The following is a 19763-nucleotide window of genomic DNA, read 5'->3' as shown; positions in this document are numbered from 1 at the left end:
TATTGTGTCAGTCACACTCAATGAGCTGGAATAGCATTGCTGTTTATCTGTTTTCAGTTAGGGCTAAGAGGCTTTTCATGGGGGAATAGGCTGCCAGTGTGGAAAGCGTACCAGTAACTAAGCAATAACGTGACCCGTGTTCATTAATTTCAGTGACGTGACTTTCAAAAGGAGGCTACAGATATAAGTGTATTGGCTGGGCCTTTGGTTTTGCTCTCAGACCACGTAGGACACATGCTCTTGACAGATACTGACTTTACTTTAGGGAAATAAACTTTGTTTGAAGTTTTGCTCAATGCCGCTAAGGCCCAGATCACACCCTCCCACTGTGAAACCCACAAGAGGAAGCCTGGGAAAAGACATTTCTGGGAGTGTGCTGTGGAGCTCCTTACAAACAGGCTATTGGGGTGTTGTATCTCCCTTTCCTTCTGGAGAACTTGGCAGATTCTCAGGGATTTGTGCGATTCCAAGGGGACACGCCAGAGACCAGGGCCATCTGTGTGGAGACTCTGTGAGACTCTACAGCAGCTGTGCCCACTGGGCCCTCATGAGCACTACCTCCATTCTCCCTGAAAAAGCGAAAGCCATCCTTCAGCTCTACTAAGAGACAACAGTTTGTGCCTTTACAGCATCTGTATTACTGTACCCACTTTCTAATGAGAAAATTGTGACACAGTGTCAGGAATAACAACCAGATAGCCTGACAATCAATACCTGCTTCTACCAGTAGTTTAAATGGCTCCTTTTAATTAAAGCAAATTTGCATAGCAACTTTCATTTAAAAGCTAGCGTTTTCATCCTTCGATTGACAACACGTTCCAAATGTCAAGCTGAAGAGCCAAATCAGTCAAAGGCTCTAATAAGCTGTGTAACTCTAAATGCTACAATAAATTCAATACCAGCGAGGACTGCACACCCTGCAGCATAGTCATTTCAAACATCACCAAAATTCACAGCAGCTTGAGGGATACAATTCAAGAGATCCTGCTTTTAAAGCTTCGCCCCCTACTTGTTGAGCTAAAGGAGAATCCCAAATAGCCCTTAGCAGTTATAGGGTCTATGACACACAATGAATTATTTATAGTAGAAGGAAATGGTAAACAATTGCCAGTTCATAACAGAATTGAAGGGGTGAGAATTGCCCAACAATCTTGAATAAACAACCAGGTACAGATGGAGAAAAACATTCCAGTATGAAGGTGTAAGACTAAAAGATACACACACAAAAAAAACCCACAAAAAACCACCCACCAATGTTTTAATCAAATGTTACTTAAATGAAAGCCAAATAAACTTCTGCAAAGTGATTTCTTTTTTTGAGATGACCTAGTATGGCTAAGTACCCCCAGCTGAAGCTTTCAAAGGTATCAGGGAGGCTGGCAGGCAGAGAATTGCAGTAATCAGTCTTTGAAATGATAAAAGCAAGGCAGCACCTTTCCTGCACCAGGCTGCATTAAACAATTTGCTTGCAGAAGATTTTGGTGGTAAGGGACAGATGATAAACAGAAACCCAAAAGGAAAGGAAAGAATAATTGAGAGATCATTAACACCTCCCACTCCTGATCATATTGGGAAGGGTGACCCAAAATCTGCCCCAAAGCCAGGAGCTGATTTTTTTTAATAGGGAAAAGGAAGAAAAATTATCAGAATCTATTTTTACACTGTTTTAATTAGAAGAGAGTGTCATTCCCAGTGTTCTCCGGTGAACCGACAAAAGCAAGAGACCTATGATAGATCTCTATCCCACGCGGTATCCATCATACGACCTTTAAAATGAATACCCAGGATTTTGTCCTTATAGCCATCATATGGTTTTTGTGATATACAACAGCAGAGGATAAGTCAAGCTGTCCTGTGGTTTAAGACAGATAACCCACTAGGTGAGCTATCCTCATTTCTTATGCATGGGAACTCTGACTCGTCTTCACAATGCAGTAGTTTGATTGTATTTATGCTACAAAAGGTGGATTACAGTGAAAGCCTTTTCAATCCCACTACCTGTACACAGATAAAGGAAAACTCAAAGAAGTGACTGTTCAGAAGTAAACTGAACAAGTGGAGAGGGAAGGTAAACTAGCTCTAATACTGGATTTTGAAGGAGTTAATTTTAAAAGACAGATAAAAAGCACTGAATGCTCTATTTATAGTTTGGCTAAACAATTATTTGGATGGGAAGGGACATAAGCCCTCTATAAATATTTGTAGTTTGGAAGGTGTAAACATAATGGATGGACAGAAATTCATTAGAATGGTAGCAAGCATAAGAATATATTTAGGATAAATATTAGGAAAATTCTCCTGGTATTGAGCTCTATTAAGCTGAACAATTGTGAGCTAGGGATTTCTTGATGCCAACTGGCAGACGTTGTGCATAGGATTTTACAGAGATCCTCTGTGTTGAATATATGCATAACAATTAACTAAAGAGTGACACGTGAGGTCTCTACCAAGAACCAGCAGCACACTGGTCATCATAATCAGTGTGAAATGTATGTACAGATAATATTTAAGGAGTTATATGTTTGTACTGAAAATTAAGTTCTTAAGGCAGGTAACCAGGGGATAACTTGTCTCAGACAAGTTTCTTTCAAGCAGGTCATCTCTCTGTCTGGTCATGTATATTGGGCACTGTCTCTCTCTCACAAAAACACTAATCAAGAGACTGGAAAATCTACAAGAGAGGAAATTTATAGAAAGAAATACACAGCAGAAGGGGAGCCTTTTTACTGCTGGGGTACATCTGAGTGTGCAGTGATACACCCTGGATCCCTCACCGAGGTGGCAAGCTAACCCTGCGTCTTATGAACAGAGGGTCACTGGCTGTAAAATGCTGGAAGGACTTTGGGGTGAACCTTGCTCCATAGTACATGGAAGCATCTAGTTAAGTGATTTTAGGGTCTAGAATGAACATTATGACGCTCATTTGTTTCCAATACTTCTACTTCCTATCATTTGACTCTCTACATTTTGTTAAATAAACATTTACCTGTTTTCACTATAAACATATTTAAGTGCTGCACGTTAAGCAGAGCAGTGAGCTGAAGTGTAACTGGTAAGATGGAAAGCACTGTGTCTGTTAATAATGTGAGCTTCCAGTGACACAGGGGTTGGATACTCCAGGAAGGTGCTCCAAGGGCTCAGGGGTTGGAGCCTATCCCTAATCTGGAGAGGGGTGGTCAGGCCTGTAGTAGTCTAGAAGGGAGTGCTTGTGTTGCCCATGGAGCTGGGGAGCAGACCCATGGCAGGCACAGATGAGACTTGTTCATGCTAAGGACAGACTGTAGAATAGTGCCTCACAACCATGGGTACTCATGGGAAGTGTCACCACAATCACCCCAGGACATCAGGAGACATTTTTAACTAAACTGCACCATGCATTCAACACCACACTGTCAGGGATGACCTAGGCTGAGCAGAAGGGACTAAACCATTTAATATAGTTTACACCAGACACTCTCATACCAGTTGCCCATCTACTCCAGCATTCTGTCTCAGACTAATATACATTTGCTAGCATATATATGTATTATGCTGATGATACCATCTATAATATATATTTAAGTATACATATTAAGCATTAGTATAGTAGTTCTATAGCCCAGACTAGCCTGTACTTTTGTTATAATCCTGTACACTTATGATAAGTGTCCCACAACACCTTGCATTAGCTGAAGCATGCCTTGGCTTGAGTGGGTAGGAAAACAGTATCAAAACAGATGATTATTTCTTCATGGCAACAGGAAAGGAATTACCCACACAAACCTAGGAGTTGCCTTCATGCTCCTTAGTACCTGGAATGCGTGGGTTCAGAACAAAAAAATAAAGGGGTGTATTAGAAACAAACATGGTAGAAAGCTGATTAATTAAATCCAGAGGCGTAGTTGTGTTAGTCTGTATACAGCAAGAACAATGAGAATCCTGTAGCACTTTAAAGACTAACAAATTAAATTCAGTTTCAAATGACGTATATAGTATCTTTTACTGGTAAACAAGTAGGGTATAAATGGATGGCTTTAGAGATGCCACTTTGGAGAGCACATTTTCTGACTAAAGTGAACGTAACATAGCCATACAGGAATGTCCTTCAGAGACTGGTATTGTATAGAGCCTTTTCCCTGTACCATATTAATATACCTGACAGACATTGGTGATTTGGTCTCTTGCATATATTTCATAATGAAACATTGAACCAAAATGTGATCAAGCAATTGGCCATGCAATTGATCAACAGAGGGTGACCAGCAGAAGTGCAATAGCACAGAAGATGAGCCATGGTCTCCTGTGGTTTGTGATAGATACACCACTGGCTGAGCTAGCCTCAGGTTATCATGCATTGGAACTCACTGACTTAAATATTTTCTGTCACTACTTGCTAAGATTTTGAAGCCATTTATTCTTTGTTAGTTATTTATATTAGTAGTACAACATGCCACACCATACACTAAGGGAGTAACATCAGGAATTTCTGCTAAAAGCTGGGGGTTCATCAGTTGGAGGTGACAGAGTAGGAGAGAGACCTGGGTGTGTGGGTCAATCACAGGATGACTATAAGCCACTAATGTGTTGCGGCTGTGAAAAAAAGCAAAATTGATCTTAAGTTGCACCAGGCAATGCATTTCCAGTAGCGAGAGAGAAGTATTAATGCCATTGTCCAAGGCATTGGTAAAACCCCATCTGGAATACTGTGTATAGTTCTGGTCACCCATGTTTAAGAAAGATGAATTCAAACTGGAACAGGTGCAAAGAAGAACTACTAGGAAGATCAGGGGACTGGAGTGCCTGTTCTATGAGGAGGAGACTGGAAGACCTTGGCTTGGTTAGTCTAGCAAAAAGAAGGCTAAGCAGGGCTATCATTGGTCTCTATAAATACATTTGTGGGGTGAAAGGGTAAATACCAAGGAGGATGAAGAGCTATTTAAGCTAAAGGACAGCGTTGGCACAACAAATGGTTATAAATTGGTCATAAATAAATTTATAATGGAAATTAGGTTTCTAACCCTCAGAGTGGTGAGGTTCTGGAACAGCCTCCCAATAGGAATAGTTGGGCAAACAACCTAGTTTTAAGATGGAGCTTGATAAATTTATGAATGAGATTATATGATGGAATTGCCTGCCACATTAGGGGACTGGATTTGATGACCCAGAAGGACCTTTACTGATTTATATCCCCATGTAGGGCTACGACCCAGGTCTCCAACTCCTAGCACTCTGTTCATTAGACTAACCTCTCAAAAGGTTCTAAACAAAAATGGAAGATAATTTAGTATGATTTAAGTATGTAATTAGAAGCAATGGGAAGTAATTAAGATAGGGAAAATGTTGGCTGATCCTCAACAAAACATTCCTGCTAACGAGACATACAAAACTGTAGAATAATGCCATGATGGAAAGAAGTGGAAACACCATCAACATGACATTTTTTTAAAAAAGAGATGAAGCAAGGCACTTGAAAACATACTACAGGGACTAATCCTACATTGCCTGGGAGGTGGATTGGATGATCTATTTTCTACTATTCATTTTGTCCTGCTAAACTGAGTGAAGTCCATAGACCATGGGGAAAAAGCACTTTAGGATAAGCATCAGTAGAGGAATAAAAGAAAATTCAAGCTGAACCAGTAGCCAGCCATATCAGACTGAATAGGAAATAGGCAATTTAAGCCACAGCCATTGTATGCCCCAGCGCAGCTTTATAGATCTCACACTGAAATATTAGCATTCACCTCGACTCAGCACAAAACCTGAATGATCTCTCACTGTTTTACAGCTCCATGAACACCGCCATTTATTGCTCCCACTACGAGAGCAATCACATGAGAGTAGAGAATAGACATCATTAGTAGGATTTGCTGTTTGTCACTGCTGCATGCTCTTTTCAGATTGACTCAAATAATAATATACTCTAAAATCAGACTCTGTGGGCCACAGAGCCTTTCATGAGAATCTTAAAATTGTTGATGTACTTTAAGCCTCAACTCCAGTGTGTAAGGGATATTGAATATAAAGTGTTCAATAAACTCTCCATCTGGCCCCGACACTGTCCCAGCATAGAAGACAACACCCACGATAGGAAATGCTGGATCAGAGCTGGGTAACAGATGGTTTTCCCATACCAATTGGAACAGGTAGTCAATCTCAGAAATGTCCACAAATAGAAAACCTGAAAAAAAATTCAGTTCTTGTCAATCAAAATGTTTTGTATTGATAATTTTGAAACTGTTTCAATTTTTCACCTTTCGTTGAATTTTCTAAACTAAAACTTAACTAAAAATTCTAATTTAAAGTTGTTTTGAACCAGAACATTTCATTCCAAGAGAGTCAAAATGAGATGGTTTGACATTTTCAAAACTCTTTCCCTTTTTTTGGGGGGGGACAATTTTTTAAAATTGACGCATTCCTGGGGGAAGTATCAGTTTTGACTAATCTGCATTTTCCAATAGAAAAACCTTTTGTCAAAAAAATTCCTGACCAGCTCAACATTAACAAGTTAAAGTAATTGACATTGACATGTTAAAGAAAGACCTTCTAGGAGTGAAGTTATCAGGTTTGGGGGTTCAACCCAGACCAGTGAGAGGTTGTGTCACCCTTTATCCTGTAATCCTGAGTGCCTTAAAACACTGTTTTGCTGTGTGGCTAGCAACCCCGACTCCAGCAGCCTACTTATTACACCACAGCCACATTCTGGTCTTCACCAGCTTTGCTTACTATCCGCCAAGGGATCCCAACACACCCTCAGTCCCGAATTTCCCCAAAACCATCTATCCTGAAATGTCCAGTCCTCTCCTGGAACATTCAGGAGTAGTAAGGGTCTTTAAAGAGACAAAGCAAAAGCAGCTTGGTTGCTTTAACTGGAGTTAGTAATCACTTCAAGTCCAACACAATACTGGGTTGGTTTAGAATAAACGTAAAGCAAGTTTATTTAATCAAAGAGAGAGAGGTTTTGAGTGAGTTCAAGTATAAGGGATTCAGAAACCGTTACAAATGAAAGTGAGAAATGCTTTCTAGTGATTAAGACTTATCAAAACCTTATAGACTTGGTTCAAGGTAAGATTCTTACCACACCTCTTTCCAGCAAGATGGCTGATCACCCCCTGGGTGAGGATCTCCCACAAATTCCACAGTACTCAGTTCTTTTGTCATTTTAGCTGAAAGATAATTTGGGGTTCTTTGCCCCCTCTCTTTTATAGTCTAGTGAATTTTTGAACTTCCCACAGTTTAGAGCCTCCCACTGTGCCATGAAGCCTGGTGAAGAAGGTCCCATGCTGGTTTTTTCCACACTGGTGCTGTCTACAATGCAAATTGATCTCTTCCCTGCAGCCTCCAATATGCCAATGAATGGACACTTCACTGATTGCCAGTTGTCTGTGGCTGCACCTGGATGGAGACATCGGCCTTTGCTTTGTCCAGAAAAAACTTGTTTACCCACACCCCAGACTTGTTTGGTTCAAATATATTTTAGTCCCATATGTCCTTCACATTTGTACAGTCCTTTGGGTGCTCACCATACATACATCATGCAAGAATATTAGCGATCAGTGTGTTATTGGTCTTCCAGTGATACCGTACATGATCCCTATTAGGTACAGATGATGACATAAGTGAATTGGGATACACTGAACTGGTCAGGCCCGTTGAAACTCTGATACCAGTGAGCCCCTTTCCCTCTGGCATTGGGATGCTCTTAGGGACCAGTGTTTGCAGTAGGCTTCCACAGCAGTCCAGTGTTTGTAGCGGGCTTCTGAGAACCTACATGCCTTAGTTCTAATCCAAATTCTGCCAATGACTCACTGTACAACTCTGTGCTTCAGTCCTACACCATATGGGATACGGGGACAATGTACTCCCTATATTCTGTAAAAGGGGATAAATATTTCCCCACCACACAAATGAGCTGTGAATCATGCACTCTAAGACACTCACAGAAAGTGCAGAGGGGAAGAAGGAGGAGAATAGTTACGAGAATAGTTGAGATTTTTAAACATTTGGACTGATTTTTCCCTCCATGTTCTATAGTGGTGTTTAGCCGTCCTTTTGGATGTACAATGGCAAATAGGAGGCAGTATATGCATTGGCTTCAAAATTATTCAGCTCCTTTTAAAGAATTTTAGTTTGGACCTTAGTATTTACTCTGGACAATTAAACCCTGGTCTCCTTTTACACATTGATTATACAAACAAGAACATCATCATGAGGATGACACCAAAGCATACGCAATATGGAACTTGAGAAATGGAAGGAGCATGTCTAGCAGCAAACAAAACTTGCTGGATATTAATGTATTTGTCTGTATTACTGATGTGTTCCAGATGATTTTTAAAGCTTCCAACTCCACACACAGAGCGCATCCAAACTGAACATCAATAATTCATCTTTGTTAGGGTGCCAGATCAACATTTGTCATTTTATTTCTCTTCTTAGCAAGCCCAGACGTGAATTGTGATGTAATGTTCCCATCTTGCTTTTCAGTACAAACAAAACATATTATACAGAGTTTTTAATAAAAAATGCTTGCATCTCAGTCATTGCCAAACTAATGGGCTGTTTTGTCATGACCAAACCATTGCAAGCCTTTTAAAATTTGGTAACTGTTTTCTTTCAAAAGCAGGTCCTGTGCCTGTGTGAATTCAGCGCTCATGAAAGGTGCTGGATTGACAGCTCTATAGATTAATAGCCTGTTTAATCACAGCACAAGGAGAGCCCAGGCAATGGAAGTGAAGATGTGCACACACACACAGGCACATATAGCTTATCCCTGACCTGGAGGGATTACACCTAAGTGGATAAATTAGGTTTCTAGGCATTTTAAAATCCTTGGCCACGCTGCTTGTTCTCCTTTAAAGTTGGAGTTTGAAGTTTTTAACCATAGTTTTCAAATTTGAATTCAAGGAAAGGTAAAAGCCACATTTAACCCCATGAAACCTGAGCTCTTTACAATAACCGCTCACCCACGTATAGATAAATGGCTCTGAGGCCTAATCCTGCCAGGTGGTCAACTCCCAATGAAGCCAAAAGGTATTTGAAGGCACTCTGCACTTTGCAAGACTGGATATTAAAACAGCTTCATACCCTTAACTAAGTGCAAAGGCCTCAGAAACAAAGCGTATCCTTGCTCCAGTTAAGGAAAAACACTGTTTGAAGAATATCACATCAGGAGTGTAAACACTAACCTATAAGGATCTTTCTGAGAGTTTTGTAAATGAAGGCTGTTAAGTCATTCAAAGTTGCAGTAGCAAAATCTTCCAAAGCATTTAACCTAGTGACAAACATCCTTATCAGAAATCACAAATGAAAGATTATCAGCCTTCTCTCTGAAGGATACTAAGATGCATTTACAGAATGACTATGCACAGATAGGGCTTTTTAGAAGTGTTTTATTTGCTCATTTGGAATCATTAGTATTTATAATCAACCATGTAAATCTGTCCCTCACTGAAACACTGTTATCGCCAAGTGTATTACAGTCCATTGAAGGGGAAAAATTTACAGATGTATAAGATGACTGTGCAACAAAACTTCATTAAACATAGTATTCACATTAATTTAAAGCACAATATTTTAAATCCCCTATACTTTGTATTATATAAGTTAACATAAAAACTATACACTCAATAACATACAACACATTTAGTCCATAATGCAAAAACAGTTCAATTATTTAATAAACTAGTGCAAAAATGTTAAAACTGAACTGTATTCTTTGGAATAATCAGTGCTGTTCCACCACCCACACATACACACCCTGCAGCTAAGTTACCAAGAATTGCTGCACAAATATCTCGTTAGGAAAAGATACCTAGTTCCACCAAATTTAAATTTTTCTTGAAACTTGTTCAGTTACAGACATTCTTCAATTTTAGGGATGCACAAATGGCCTGATTTTAGGAAGTGTTGAACCTCTGCACCTCCCGCTGAAGTCCTTCTGGAGATTAGGTCACTTATTTAGACATTTAAATATAGATTTAGATGCCTAACTTTAGGCCCCCAGTCTGAATATTGGCCTAGAAAATTTTCTTCTGTTTATCAAATAAAAACTATCTTGCTTATTGCCCATGACAAATTTTTAAGGTGATTTTTAACTAATATTATTTTCAAGGTTACCTGAATTAATGAGACTACGTATATATAGGCTTTTGCTAATAGTCACAAGAATTGTCAGTGTAACTGCTTAGGAAAATACATCCCGCTCTAGCAATTAAGGATGCAATTCCGAGATATCTTTCTCCAACAACTATTTGCAAAATGCTATGCATTAGCCTGTCATGTTCAAATTGCGAAATATTTGTAATTACATTATACCTGCCTTAAGCGACCACTCAGATGAGTTGCTTAATAGAGTTAGTCTTTAATAAAAGTGGATCAGAACTGTACTCAGTATATTTAGAGATACTTTGGGGCAGTTTCAAGACAGGAGATGGCCTACTAAATGTGTCCTTGTATAGGTGTCAAGTGTGTTATCAACTCCGGAGTTATATTCTTGTCTCATTGGATTTATTCAGTTAAAAATTGAGTGAAATTTGATAAGCGTTAATCAATTAGGAGGGATGGAAAGTTCTCCCTCCTGGGATGACAAGATGACATACATCTCTCTGAATTACTAAGATACCATTACCAAACTGAGCAGATCACTAACAAACAAAGGAAGAAAAATGCAGGAGTCTACAGAACCCAGAGTTGCAAAACATATTAAGAGTCTCACTCTGTATTTCAAGATTTACTTATACGTTCAATAAATTAACTCTGCAGCTGGTGCACTGACTTGTAAAGTCAAGGAATGACAGCAAAATGTAGAGGTTTTTTTCCCCTTAAGGATTTATAACATGTAATTATACTTAATTTATTCTTTGTTTTAGAATAGAGCCCCCTAACATAAGTGGAAGATGCTTGACAAACCTTTTTGGAGCAGAGGCACATCTTTCATATATTAGCTACTTGGTATTCCTTGCCCTGACATGAATGGAAAAGTTTACAGTTGTCAACATCCATAATTTCTGCATGTCAGAATGGGGCCTTTACTTATCAGACCATTCAGTAGCTGAGTGGCAAAGCTGTCTTGGATGTCAAATGTAGAGGAAAGAGCTCATCACCATACTCAATAAGCACCTCACCGAATTAAGAGACCCATCTTTCCCATCCCACTCACCTGGAAAAGCTGCCAAGATGGTGCACAGTAAGAAGTGGGAATATATCAACAGCTGATCGTGTTACAATTATTTTTAGCTCATTTGCTACACTGTCATTAGTGAGAGAGGTAGTTTAAAAATAAGGCACTTCCTAAATGGCCAGATCAACCATAAGCTGTGTTTCTACTCCAATGCAAAGAACACAGCCCCAAAATACATGTCTAAAGGCTGGTATTGCTGTTCTCATCTGCAGCTGGGAGAAGTAATTCAAATGCACTTGTAGTTGTGTATTCTCTAGCCTCAGACTAAGACAGGAAAAAAGGCAAACATCTTGATATTATAGTAGACCTAGGCACTTTGACAAAATGTGAATCTGGGAATCATAAACGTGACCTTTTACGAATATGTTCACTAGGTTTAATGTTTAATTCTTAGCTGGAGGGTGAAGAGAAAGAACACCAGAGCCATGTGAATGTTAAAACTGAAGCTTGTGAGGTCTTCTACCTAATGCACGTCAATTTCTTAAAACGGCTTAAAAGTGAACTGGATGTTTGGATTCAAAATATTCAAGAGGGTTTGAATCCATGGCTCCTATTTGCTATCTCTAGCTGAAGCCAACATTTACCCCGGGAAATTAAAGGGCAAAATCCCAGAGCATCCTTTTGATTAAGTCACTGGCATGTGTACACCTACCTACTTAGGTACATTTCTAACAAACAGTAACAAATAAGGGTAGAATACAAGAGCCTGGCCAACAGATCAACTTCAAAATAATATTTACAAGTTATCACCAAAGTCTGAACTGGCTCCAATTCAAAGTGGTAGTAAAAGAAGGGCTTGTCCGAGTATGCCAGCAGCCTCAGCTGGCCACAACATGGAAGTTGTCGAACTGTGCGAACTCAAAGGAGTGTGTTCCAATAGCTGCCCAGCCATGACTTGGGCCCGATATGGTGACATTCTCCCAGAGAGGATAACCGTTTAGCAACCCTGAGGCAGAAGAGCCCTGTCAAAATAAAGGAGAGAAAGTTTTGCATATCCAGAGATCAGTTTAACACACTAGATCTAGAGGAGGAGCAATTGGGAAAGTTAGCAAGATGTTGGAAGCACTGAAAACGTTAACCCTTTATAGTGCTTCAAGTGCAGTCCTCTACTGAAAAGCAACTAAAACACTGCATCATAATGTTATGCTTATCAGTTCAGTTAACTCCAAATAAAATATGTTTAGTGTGTGCATGAAGAGATGTATCTCCCCTAAGCTCCAGCCTGGCAAATTCAACCTTGCATTTGAGAATTAAACTGGGTTCACTCCATATTTCTGGTGATTTCAGAGTTCTGCTATGCAAAATCTGCCATTAGACTCCTCTGAGCAACCCCCATTGTCTTCTGTGGATTTGCATGGATGGAACTTACTCCTGCTGGTTACACAAGGAGGAATAGAGTCCAGCTCAATTTCTCAGAGCTGTGTTGGCTTCCCAAGGTTAACAGGAATCAAAACTCTGCTCCTTAAGTGTAGTAAGAACTGTATCCACTCATGATAGTAACTAAAATATATTTTTACTGCTTTGGAGTATGATGCTGCACATGCTAATAATATAAAGCAACTTGTGGTGTAGAAACATTTTAAGAAGCAATATTACTATTTACCACTATTTTCCACTAAATGGCAGTAACAAACAAAAATGCACATCAACTACCTGAGTTTACACTTCTGAACCACAAGTGCTGCTATAACCAGACAGGAGCTGCAGAGGCAGCATTTAACAGAAGGAAAGAGTGGCCCAGCAGTGATTATCCTCTTTGGCCACTATTAGAACTCTTTAGAGGGAGCTCCAATTTTTCTAACATCACATCAAATATGTGGATACCTGGGAATATTTATCAACTACAGTAACATATCCTAGAGATAGCTCCAAAATGGTACTGGAAACCTTCTCTCTACCACCCCAGTATCTGAGCACCTCACAAACAGCACATTTTTACACTCAACATCCCTCTGAGGTAGGTTTCATTATCCCCATTTTACAGAGGTGGACTGGGGCATGAAGATTAAGTGCCTTGCCTGAAGTCTCTCACAGTCTGTGGATCACTAGAAACTGAATCCAAATCACTCCAATCCCAATTCAGTGCCTTAACCACAAGATCATCCCTTCTCCAACCCTAAAAAGATTAAGGTGAACCAAGAACACCCACAAAGCAACATGTGCCAGTCTTACAGCAACATGCTGCTATGTGGACAACTAGGGTAGAGACTTATTGTGCAATTTTAAAAAGGGTTTATTATCTCAATTCAAGCCGGTGCTTAACTGGTCTCAGACCAGGTGTAATGGAAAAGTTTACATAAGGACAGAGAATCTGGTGTTAGAAGTTCCACAGAAAAGCCTCTGGCAACTGCTCTTTTAGTACATGAATCAACACCACAGAAAGCTGGTCAGATGTGAATATTTAAGAAGTTGCTGACAGTGCTCCAGGAGGTGATGGAGGAGTGCTGCCAAATTGTGGCTAGCAGCAGTATGCTACATAAAATGGTAAATTTCTTTATAGTGATGCAGAAAAAGACAACATATTTAATCAATATTTCTGCTCCATACATGAAAAGAAATCAGCAGGCCCGCATGATTAGCACTCAAAAGTCCTAAAGGAGATGTCTGTCCAATTGATTTTTTTTTTTTTTTTAAATAAGTCATGGCACAGGAGGGAAATCCCACAGGACTGTGAAAATGCTAATGTTGCACCAATATTAAAAAAGTATGCAAGCAGGATGAACTGGGCAACTACGGGTCAGTAAACCTGACATCAATCCTGAGCAAAATAATGGAAAAGCTGATGTGATTTGATTAATAAAGAATTAAAGAATGGGATGTCAGCCAGTATGGCTTTATGGAAAATGGGTCTTGTCAACCAAGCCAGATTTCATTCTTTGAGATTACACGTTTGGTTGATAAAGGTACCTGCACGGATATCACAGACTTTTGTTAGGCATCTGACTTAGTACCGCATAGCATTCTGATGAAAAATGAGTATGATACAATATCAACTGAGCACATGTGAAAAGGACTAAGACCTGGCTGACAGATGTCAAAAAACAGTTGTTAATGGGGAGTCATCAAATAGGTGTGTTTCTAGTGGGGGTCAGGAGGGATCAGTTCTAGTCCTGATGTTGTTCAACATTCTCTTTATCTATGATCTTGAAGTCAATATAAAATCACTGTGATAAGATTTGTACAAGACAAAGACTGACAGAATGGTTGATAACGAGGTCAGGACAGTCATACAAAGTGATCTAGACTGCTTGGCAAACTTAGCCCTTTCAAGCAAGGCAGCCACATGGAAAATTGTATATCTGGGAACAAGGAATACAAATCAGACCTATAGAATCAGGGACTGTATCCTGGAAAGCCATGACTCTGAAAAGGACCTAGGGCAGCAGTTCTCAAATGGTGGGTTGGAACCCCGAAGTGGGTCATGATCTCATTTTAATGGGGTTGCCAGGGCCAACGTTTGACTCACTGGAGCTTGGGGCAAAAGCCAAAGCCTGAGCCCCGCTGCCACAGGCTAAGTTAAAACCCGAGGGCTTCAGTCCGGGGTGGAAAGGCTCAGGCTCCATCTCCCCTCCTCCTGTCAAGGGTCATGTAGTAATTTTTATTGCCAGAAGGGGCTCATGGTGCAATGAAGTTTGAGAACCACTGATCTAGGAGTCACAGTGGACAAGCAATTCAACATGGGCTCCCACTGTGATGCTGGCTAATGTGATCCTTGGATGTATAAACAGGGAAGTAGCAAGCAGGAATAGGGAGGCAATTTTACCTCTGTACATGACACTGGTGAGACCAACACTAGAACAGCATGCCCAGTTCTGGTGTCAAAAAATTGGAGAGGGTGCAGAAAAGAGATACAAAAGTTATTTGAAGACTGGAGAAAAATGCATTAGAGTGAGAATGAAAGAGCTCTGTCTGTTTAGTTTATCAAGAAAACTGAGGACTTGTCTGTATGGTCAGTTAGTGTTCAGCAAGCGGGGTGTAAATCTACAGCTCACCATGCACTACTAGTCTGTGTGAACCCTGCTGCCATACACTAAAAGTTCACTAGGGAACTTTTAGTGCACAGCATACTCCTGGGGGAATTCTGCATCACTGTGCATGCAAAGAATTCATGTCTCCTCCTGATATTTTTTATCCCTCTGCAGAAAATAGATTCTGGTGGGGAGGTGCTACAGTTACACCTATTGTCCACCAGGGGCTCTACCTCTTGATATCTTCAAGTCAAGACTAGATGTCTTTCTGTAAGATATGCTTTAGTCAAACACAAGTTATTAGATCCAATACAGGGATGCTGGGTGAAATATAAAGGCTAAACCAGATCACCTAGTGGAATGCTGGATTGCCAAAAAGCAAAACAAAATTACTTGAACGCCACTAGGACTTTATGCAAAACAGTCTAGGGCAGTAGAGTTCATTCCTGGGAATGAAGGACTGCAAAATTCAATCCCAATGTTCCAACAACTCCCTCTGTGGTACTGCACTGGTCGTTTCACCATTCTGTGCCTCAGCCATCTACAAAACAGGATTAGTACTTTACTGGGGTGTTGGGAGAATTCATGTTTGCAAAGCTTTTTGAAGATGTAACACATGAAGTATTATCATTACTAACTATTGCTAACTGATACAATCACCTATTGCTACTGAACAGTAAATATCCCAGGGTACCTGTATGCTGTATTTTAAGGCGATCTATGCAAATAATATTTTGGTTAATTCTTGTGACTTTCAACTTGCATCCTTACCCTGAGATTCAGAGTTAATGTGTGCCATTCTCTGGCTCGCACACCAGACACACCTTTCATCAGGACTTCCTTTCCAGCTGAAACACATACACAATATTAGCAGTTAACAAACAATTCCAAATCTCACAGGTAATATTATAATAGTGACCTTCCTTTTCTTGGCTAGATATTTAGCACCTGATTTTCAGAGATGTTAAGAACTTGCAACTTCTATTGGCTTCAACTCAAGAGTGTGGGGAAGGGAGGCTCAATATTTCTGAAAAAAAGGCAGGCCCTTAGCAAAACAGCCAAGTCATCCTGTTAGGCTAGCTAGACCATTTGTCTTTCCATTGTTTCATCCAAAACAACAATAGCTAGTGTCTGCAAGGGGTTACTTGTCTCTGTTGCCCTGGTTCAGTCAGTTGACTTAAGTTGGGATTTGGACCCTTTCACTAGTGGGATTTTGACCCAGGTTGGTAGTAAAGTTAAAAGAAAGTTCTCCCAGCAACATGGTCATTCCAGTGAAGTAAAAGGTGATCTCAGTGCAGTTATTTGTTTATGAACTAAATATATGCCAAAAATTGGATTGAATACATTCTTAAACAAAAACTGCCATGCCAGCATGTTTAAGCTTCTGATTTGACCTGATGAACAGGGTAAGGTATGATCAGAACTTTGACAGGAGACCAGATAGCCAAGTGCTACATAAAGTAGTGGTAGTGATTCAACAGATAGCCTTCTTTCCTGTGAGTCAGAACTGAACAGATGTGCTAAGTGTTAAGATATCCTTTTGCTAGAAGTATCTTCTATGTGAGAAATAAAACTGACGTTCTGACTACTTATGATTCATTAAAATAGTGACATCCCAGAGTAGAGATGTTAAACCTAATGACTTTGCTAAGTTCCAGTTTGAACCACATTCTCTGTCTACCAAAATTCTCCTTGTTTCAACTGGATAAATTCCTCTCAAACTCCTGTCAAACTGGTCATGTAGTGTTGCTGTCCACTATTAAACTACTTCTGAATTCCAACCCAGAAGTGACTGCCTTTCAGCAGCAAGTGAAATTCAGGTAGTGAAAGCCTTGGGATCTTCTGGGATGCAACTCTATTAATAGGAGGTAACACTTTGTGAAGTGTGGTTCTATTCTGAACTCTGGGTGGGCATAGAGAAAGAAAAATGGACAATAAAAAACAATGGCTGCCAAACAGCAGACGGGGAAATATTTTTCATGTTTACTGATGTGTGTGGCAGTTATAAATTGTCTTTAGATGAGGTACACTGTAGATCTTGCAAATGCATTTTAATTGCCAACAGTTATTGAAAATTCAGTTTGTACTTCATATCATTTCATTAATGTATTTCCAACAACAGAAACTACCAGTTTCAAAGCAAATTAGAAATGACTTTTGCTCTGATAGTGTCATGTTGTCTTTCAAATGCCTGTTAAATGTTCCACAGGTGAGTGCATCTGAAGGACAATAGAATCTATAATTTGTGGAGATAGGACATGTACTGTAAGATATATACATATTACAGTATTATCGCTAACCATCTAAAACAGATATATGGATCTGCAGGCTGGTCCATGGCATTTAAAGAAGTCTTGTCCTTTTATTTACAGTTATGTCTTACCTGCCTTCATTCTCATACCACATCCACCACCAGGGTATCTAAGCAATTACATGGATGTCATCTTGACAAAGACACCCTATATCAATTAATTTAAGTTATTCTAAGTATAACACAGACAGTGATTACTATGATCAATAAAAGAAGCCATGTACTTGTTCAGTAGCCTGCAGACACTATTTACAAGAAGGCTACGGCACAGCTCATTACAGGACAATGGGTTTATAATGCAAATGCCACCTATGAAATAAAGCATCCGGCATTTTCTCTAGCTTTTTCTTCAATCCTTCAGTTGGCTTTACTTCAGTCTTAGATACTACCATGTGTCAGCCCTTTCAAAGGGTGTGTGTGTTAATAATGAGTTACTTACAAAGATCACCAGTGACCCGGTAGGTGCCATCTGCAAACACCCAGAAGAAGAGTCCTTTGCTACGTCGAACGTATATCCCACCATTGTTTACTCTTCCTGCAATAAACACCCCCCCGTTGCCAGGGTGCTCCATGTAGACGTCACAAGTTATTGTCACATCTACCCTGCAAGAGAAAGTTAACGCTTAATAAAGAATAAGGAAATGAGTGTAAAGATGCTTCCGTGCCATCCTTAAGTCTTCTCAGTATATCCTGACAGCCATTTCAATGACACACATTGAAGGAATGAGAATTTTTTAATATGAAGATTCAACCATACAATTGCTATCATCAGTGGGAGCTGCACAGCTAAATCCCATATGGCCTTGCTTTTGCAAATCCCACCAAATGTCTCAAACTTTAGTCTAGAGGAATGGAATCAAATCCAATATTTCAGGTCTTATTGCCACTGCTACTAAAAAATTCAAGATTAACCTATTTCTACAAAGCTTTTCAGACAAGCCAAGTGTAAGGAAACCAGAGTTCAGCCCCTGACTGTATAACCAAGGTAAGCCACATCAACTTCCTGTGTCTGCGTTTCCCTATCTGTGAAATGGGTGATGACATTTACCCACCCACATGTGCAAAGTATGAAGATCTATGGATAAAAGCACTATGGGAGATAAGCATTTTAGTTTTTACACTGAATTATCCCCAATTCAATGGTTCATAGATTCTAAGGCCAGAAGAGACCATTGTGATCACCTAGTCTGACCTCCTGTATAACACAGGCCATAGAACTTCCCCCAAAAAATTCCTACAGCATTTCCTTTAGAAAAACGTACAATCTTGATTTAAAGATGGTCAGTGATGGAGAATCCACCACAACTCTTGGTAAATTGTTCCAGAAGTTAATTATCACGACTGTCAAAAATGTAAGCTTTATTTCTGAATTTGTCTAGCTTCAACTTCCAGCCATTGGACTGTGTAATACCTTTCCCTGCTAAATTGAAGAGTCCTTTATTAAACATATGTTCCCCATGTAGATACTTAAGACTAATGAAGTCACCCCTTTACCTTCTCTTTATTAAACTAAATAGATGGAGTTCTTTGAGTTTAATCACTATAAGACATGTTTTCTAATCCTTCACTCATTCTTATGGCTCTTCTCTGAACCTCTCCAATTTATCAACATCCTTCTTAAACTGTGGGCCACAGTATTCCAGTGATGTGGCATCCTGGTGTGCAACACAGCTGTGTATTTTCCTGCAGTTATAGTACAAGGATAAGCAGTGTAAGTGCAAATTGCACTACACCTGCACACATTACCAAGATGCTTTCTGGCTCATATTGAAAAGGTTTGAAAACTCAAAAGGTTTAAAAACCCAGCATGCCTAAAATCGAAGTGCCTTAAGATAAATAACTTTAACAGTGCCTGAAGGCCATGCATTCAGAAAACTTCCACTATGCAGAGAGTCTTGTTAGTGTATGCCACATCCCTCAAGTCAGTTGATAAATATATCTGAAGGAAAATCTGTTTCTTTTATCTCATCTTACTGGAAGCAACTGTCTGATGATTGGTTCTTTTGTATTATTGTTAAAGGAAGGATAAAGTTTCTCAGTTATACAGTTACTCAGACGGAGGATTCAAAAACAGCACTTAAATGCTCAGCAAAAAGCCAATGGTATCGAGAAATTGAAAGTGCAAACCCACAATACAAAGCACCAAGCAGACAGACCCTTTTCTCATGCCACCAGTACGACTGCATGCAAAGAGCAAGGAGGAAATACAGATCTTCTATCCAAAGCTATTGCAATGGACCACAAATCACAAGGGTCCACATGATCATCAAACCAAACAGAGAATGCTGCTGGGAAGCAGGGCAACAGGAAGCATTCCACGAAT

At 39.7% G+C, this 19763-nt stretch overlaps 1 protein-coding gene across 3 annotated transcripts in view; it reads right to left on the bottom strand.

The window, feature by feature from the left end:
- Positions 1 to 9355: 9355 nt before the first annotated feature.
- GALC (galactosylceramidase) overlaps positions 9356 to 19763 on the bottom strand; it is a 53111-nt gene continuing 42703 nt past the window's right edge. For 2 of the 3 annotated variants that reach the window (XM_067556355.1, XM_067556353.1), the window contains exons 15-17: positions 17880 to 18043; positions 15901 to 15977; positions 9356 to 12123 (exon numbers count right to left, since the gene is read on the bottom strand). In XM_067556355.1, the coding sequence (XP_067412456.1) occupies positions 11980 to 12123; positions 15901 to 15977; positions 17880 to 18043 (385 nt within the window). In that variant the 3' untranslated portion in view covers positions 9356 to 11979. Of the gene's footprint in view, positions 12124 to 15900; positions 15978 to 17879; positions 18044 to 19763 lie in introns of those variants that run through there. The other variant, XM_067556354.1, reaches the window with a different exon arrangement.

Source organism: Emydura macquarii, unplaced genomic scaffold (assembly GCF_026122565.2).
Source record: "Emydura macquarii macquarii isolate MOO-44397 ecotype Brisbane River unplaced genomic scaffold, CSIRO-AGI_Emac_v2 contig_1713, whole genome shotgun sequence".
Taxonomy (NCBI): domain Eukaryota; kingdom Metazoa; phylum Chordata; order Testudines; family Chelidae; genus Emydura; species Emydura macquarii.
Note: the sequence above shows the minus strand (reverse complement) of the source record. Positions and strands in the feature narration are given on the sequence as shown.